At 51.3% G+C, this 5,491-nt stretch overlaps 1 protein-coding gene across 1 annotated transcript in view; it reads left to right on the top strand.

Moving 5' to 3' along the window:
• CCDC88C (coiled-coil domain containing 88C) overlaps window positions 1-5,491 on the top strand; it is a gene marked incomplete at its 5' end in the record, with an annotated part of 121,079 nt that overhangs the window by 87,384 nt on the left and 28,204 nt on the right. Inside the window, 4 exons of the mRNA XM_023538363.1 lie at window positions 103-130; window positions 329-711; window positions 1,831-1,992; window positions 3,194-3,471. Coding sequence (XP_023394131.1) covers window positions 103-130; window positions 329-711; window positions 1,831-1,992; window positions 3,194-3,471 — 851 coding nt within the window. The remainder of the gene's footprint in view (window positions 1-102; window positions 131-328; window positions 712-1,830; window positions 1,993-3,193; window positions 3,472-5,491) is intronic.

Genomic DNA, 5,491 nt, shown 5'->3' with positions numbered 1-5,491 from the left:
TGGGCATTGGACACCAAACAGGCCTACAGAGGCTCATGGGCACCCTCAGATGGGGCACACAGGCACACAGGGGCTCATAAGGTTGTGCACATCTCCTCTTAGCACGGGCCCTCCACAGGTGTGCGCACAGGTACCTTTCCTCCCTCCTCTTTGAATCCTTGGCACGCCTCTTGGCTGCGTGATTGGGTAAGGAATTAGGGCAAAGCTGTTCCAGAGCCGGAAGGGGCTTTATAACATCACTTGGTCCACATTCCTGGGCTCGCCTCGGCAGACAGCCGAGGCTCAGGGAAGTGAGAAGACTTGCCACAAGGCTAAAGTCGGGACTGAGGCAGGATGGGGTTGCAGGTGACCACCGCTTGTGTGCACTGCCCCCAAAAGCAAAAGCTGAGTGTCTGGCTTGTCATGTGCCAGTGCTGGGTGAGGCGTGGGGTTTGGTGTGAGGCCGTCCTCTGGCCACTGACAGCGGACTCCAAGCTGGCCTCTTCCTGCCCCACATCTGCTTTCATGCACCTGTCCCCACAGCTGCAGAAGGAGTGTGAGAGCCTCAGGCAGAACCAGGAAGAGGGGAAGCACCTGCAGAATTCTGTCAAACAGCCTGTGGGGACGTTGGTTGCTGGTCACCAAGGAAGGGAGAGCTGGGGGCCAAGCCACAAGGAAGCCACCATGGAGCTGCTGCGAGTGAAGGACCGGGCCATTGAACTGGAGCGGGATGTGAGTTGGCTGCCCCGGTCACAGTTGCTCAGAGAGACCTTCCTATTAAAATGGTCCCGGTGATGGAACGCCATCACTGTAAAGCACACAAGATGTCAGAATCTGTTGAGAGTTATTTAGATCTAGTTGGACACTTCTTGAGTTGTCCTGGCAAATCCTTTTAGCTGTTTTTCATTTGCGGCCCCTTCAGCATTTCCGGCACAAAGGGGTATGTTCATATTTTCTCATGGTGACTTGCAGTCTCTCTGCCCATCAGACTCGGCCTATGGTGTATTTCCATAGCATTGTGTGTCAGTGCTCTGTATCAGGGGTGACAAACCACAGCCCGCTGCCTGCTTTTGTAAACAAGGTTTTATGAGAACACAGACATGCCCTTTGTGCTGTGTGTGGTTGCCTCCCTAGCACTGGAGGGGCTGAGTAGTTGGGACAGAGACAACATGGCTGGTACACCCCAAAATATTTACTATCTGGCCCTTTACAGAAAACAGTTTGCCAGTGCATGTCTAAACCCCTGGTTTTATTTGACGCTCCCAACAATTGCATGAAGTAGATAGTGATGGTTTGACAGATGAGAAAGCTGAGACAGAGTTTAAGAGACTTGACCGAAGTCCCGTGCTAGTAAGGTAACCCACATGTCTTGGCCCCTGGCCCAGTTGGTGGCGTATTCTGCAAGGCCTTTATCAGCCTCATGGAACATGAACCACCTCATTCTACCTGCTGTCACTCCGGAGTAGGGTGAGGCTGTGGCCGCAGGCCTTGACTCCCATCCTGTGCAAGAAGCTGAAAGAAATACACTCAGGTGTTCAACAGAAAACAAAAGCATTAGAGAGAGGATGAAGCAGCCCGAACTCCAGCTTGCCTTTGCCTCGCACCCAAAGCTAAGGTTCTGTGCTCAGTCCCCTTTATATGTATTCTTTGTTGTCTTGAAAGCACGTGCCCCGCAAAATAGTTATTTTTTCCAATTCTGTTGATTGTGTTTTCCAAGAGGGAAAATGTTACTTCTCTCACCTGGCGGACCCTGGCTTTGGCCCCCAAAACATAGACTCTTGAGGGTTCCTTACAACTCAGGTACCATTTATCAGGCCAGTGTCTGATGACCTCGTGCTTCCCACTCCCTAGAACGCAGCTCTGCAGGCTGAGAAGCAGCTGCTCAAGGAACAGCTGCAGCACTTGGAGACCCAGAACGTGGCCTTCAGCAGCCAGATTCTAACCCTGCAGAGACAAAGCGCCTTCCTGCAAGAGCACAACACGACCCTGCAGACCCAGACAGCCAAGCTGCAGGTGAGGGCACGGGGTGAATACCTGCTCTCCTGGAGACCAGCTCCCAGCACGCCGGCTCCTCATAAGAAGCGAGATGGTGAATGAGAGAGTTGGGGGTCTTCTTGTTTTATTTTTAATAGGCTCGTTGTAAACAGTGGTTTCTAGCCTCAAGATCTTGGAAGGTGGTGATGGTTTACAAGCCATTTTCAATGATTGAACATGCGGCTGCCCAGGCCAAAAATGTCATTTCCCTGCTTTTGTCTGTTTCCTAAAATCTGTCCCTCGAGGTGTTACTAGGAATGACTTGGGGGAAGACGTGGGACCAGCCAAGTTCAGCCCAACAGAGTTAAGCAGGTTTCTTTACCGTGGGACCGGGCAGAGCCTCTCTAAGGTGGATTTTTAACCTCCACGAGAGGAGGCGAGCATGAAGTGGCTCCCCAGCTGTCGCGAGCATCTAGCAGAGCTGGTGTTCTGAGCTGCAGAGGTGGGGACATTGGTTTTTATTTATGGCCGATAGGTTGTGGGAAAACGAATTATTTATTAATGCAGTTTCTGAGAAAAGCGTTTGAAAATATGTAACTTATGGGTCAGGGACAATGAACAGGAAACATTTGGCAAAGAGGTTAGGGTTGGTTCTGTTAAAATAGAGTAGGGTATTGGCTAGTAGTTCGTTTTTGTTGGGTTGTTAATGTTATAATGATGTGGTTTGAATATCCGTGTAATTCTGGCCTCAGAATGAGTTAGGACGGATTCCCTCTTCGGTTTTCTGGTGGTTTTAGGTGTCGCTGGTTGGGTGTTCTGTAAACGTGTTAGGTCACATTGGTAGGTAGTGTTGTTCAGGTATTCTATATCCCTGTCGGTTTTCCGTCTACTTCTTTTTTTAAAATAGGCTTCTGAAAGGAGTCAAAGACGGTACCCAAGGTACCTAGAGAAAGGACATAATTTGCCCCAAAAGGTCACATTTGCGGAGGGGGCACAGCACTGAAGCACCATGTAATAGCCCGTTTGTGCCATCAGCCCTTTCCAGGAGCAGTTCCTTAAGCTCTGATAGAACCGTCCTCAGTCCCCTGGGTTTTGCCTGCCCTGAGGGTCCCTATTATTTCAGTGTTGCACGTGACCCCTGCTCTTGGCCCCTCACTGCATTTGGGGACGCCGAGCCCGTGGCTCCCCGGGAGCCTGCACACAGAGAGGCAGCCCAGCTCCCCTCCCTCCCTCCCTGCAGGTGGAGAACTCCACTCTGAGCTCCCAGAGCGCCTCGCTCACCTCGCAGTACACCCTGCTCCAGAACCAGCAGGCAGCCAAGGAGAGTGAGAACGAGAACCTGCAGAAGCAGCAGGAGCGGCTGACGGCCGCCTATGAGGCCCTGCTGCAGGACCACGAGCACCTGGGCGCGCTCCACGAGCGCCAGTCCGCGGAGTACGAGGCCCTCATCCGCCAGCACAGCTGCCTGAAGACGCTGCATCGGAACCTGGAGCTGGAGCACAAGGAGCTCAGGGAGAGGTGTGTGCGGCAGCTGCCGGGCAGTCAGGCGGTGCCCGCAGGGCTCGGGTTCCTCCCTGCGCCGTGCCCCCACCGTGTTTCCTTTTGGTTGGCCCTCTGCTTCAGGGTCTGGGGCACAGGGAAGTAAATCAAACGTCACCCTCAGCGGTTTGGGGTTTCTGGAGACTGAGCGGCAGGAGGGTCCCCGAGTGGAGAAGCGGGTATGTGGCTAATCCTGGCTTGGGGAAACCTAGCATTGGCATTGGGGTCTCTGCTCCCCTAAGGATTCCCGCCCATCTTCCTTTTCTCTCCAAACCAAGAACAAGGAGGAGGAAGTTCACCACAGGTGCTGATTCGTAGCGACGTGCTTTACCCTAGATTCCCAGGCATTTCCTTTCCTATCAAAATCTGGGCTTCTTCTTTTTTTTAACCATTGATCTTTGAAAGTGTTGAGCATATAGAAAGTGAACGGAATAGTGAAGTCAGAGCCCTGTGTCGGCATCACCCAGCTTCAGCGGCTGTCAGCACGCTGCCATTCTCGTTTCATCTTTACCTCCCGCTTTCCACCTCCACACTTCTTTTGGTTTTAGGTAAAATTGATGTACATTGAAATGCACCGATCTTAACCTAACTCTGGACAAGTCAGGGTTTGGAGTGCATTCAGTGGCAACATTGCCTGAGCTCCGGCCCACAGGTCCTGATTGTTCCAGGCCGCTGGGCAGGTGCGCAGGGCCCAGAGCCGAGGGGTGTGTGATGTGCACGTGACTAACTCAGGAGAGCGAGGCTCTCAGACACTTGCAGCTGCATGGGGGAAGCGATTATCCCCTCCCCGTGCTCGTGAGGTGTCCCTGAGATAGCGTTGCCCTTGACTCGGCCTCAGCGAGATGCTGAGTGAAAGCCGAGTCTTTGGCAGGAGCAGCGGAGGTGCAGCGAGTTCCCATTGCAGGGCTCCAGGGCGGTGGCTGAGCCAGCAAATCTTTGTGGGGGCATCTGGCGATGCTGTGGATGATGGCATTCATTCATTCGTTCACCAGGGCTTCCGTTCGCCTCCATCCGCAGCCCTCCACCCCTTTATCCCGCAGATCGCCAGCCTTCAGAAGTGCTGAGGCGTCTGCTCCTGTAAGACTCAGCTCCTTCTAGCGAAAATGAGCTGCTTCTGCCTCTTGCCTCTCCGTCTTCCCACAGCCATCCTGTATTCACGTAGCATTTATTGAACATCCGCTGTACATGTGGTACTGTGTCTAGACGTGGGAGGGGCGCACCCAGCTGAGTACTGAGGTGGAGCAAAATGTGTTCACACAACTCTGAAACTGGCAACTAGCATGGTGCCCACCACTCACCAGGTGCTTGTGTGTCTTTTTAAATAATTTTTTCCAATTACAGTTGACATAGAATGTTATATCAGTTTCAGGGGTACAACATAGTGATTAGACATGTATATACCTTACAAAGTGATCACCCCAGTTAGGCTAGTACCCACCTGGCACCATACATAGTAATTATAACATTGAGTATGTTTCCCGTGCTCTACTTTACGTTCCTGTGATTGTATTTATAACTACCAATTTGTACATCTTAATCTCTTCCCCTTTTCACCCACCCTCCAGCCCCCCTCCCATCTGTCAACCATCTGTTTGTTCTCTGTATCTATCAGTTTGTTTTTTGTTTTGATCGTTTATTTTGATTTTTAGTTTCCACATGCAAGTGAAATCATATGGTATTTGTCTTTCTCTGTCTGACTTATTTCACTTAGCATAACATTCTCTAGGTCCATCCACATCATCACAGATGGCAAGATTTCACTCTTTTGTGGTTGAGTAATATTGCATTGTATATATGTGTACCACTTCTTTATCCATTCATTTATCGATGGACACTTAGGTTGCTATTGTAAATACTGCTGCATGCAGAAGTACTGAATTACTCAGTATTTTTTGCTGGTTGGGCAGATGGCTGGTGGCCCCTTCCGTCTGCCTGCAACAAGGCTACGGGTTTGGAAGTGTAGGTACCTGGAACACAGGGATGATGAAGTCAGACAGTC

Source organism: Pteropus vampyrus, unplaced genomic scaffold, assembly GCF_000151845.1.
Source record: "Pteropus vampyrus isolate Shadow unplaced genomic scaffold, Pvam_2.0 Scaffold219, whole genome shotgun sequence".
Lineage (NCBI taxonomy): Eukaryota > Metazoa > Chordata > Mammalia > Chiroptera > Pteropodidae > Pteropus > Pteropus vampyrus.
This window is presented reverse-complemented; position numbering and strand designations above follow the sequence as displayed.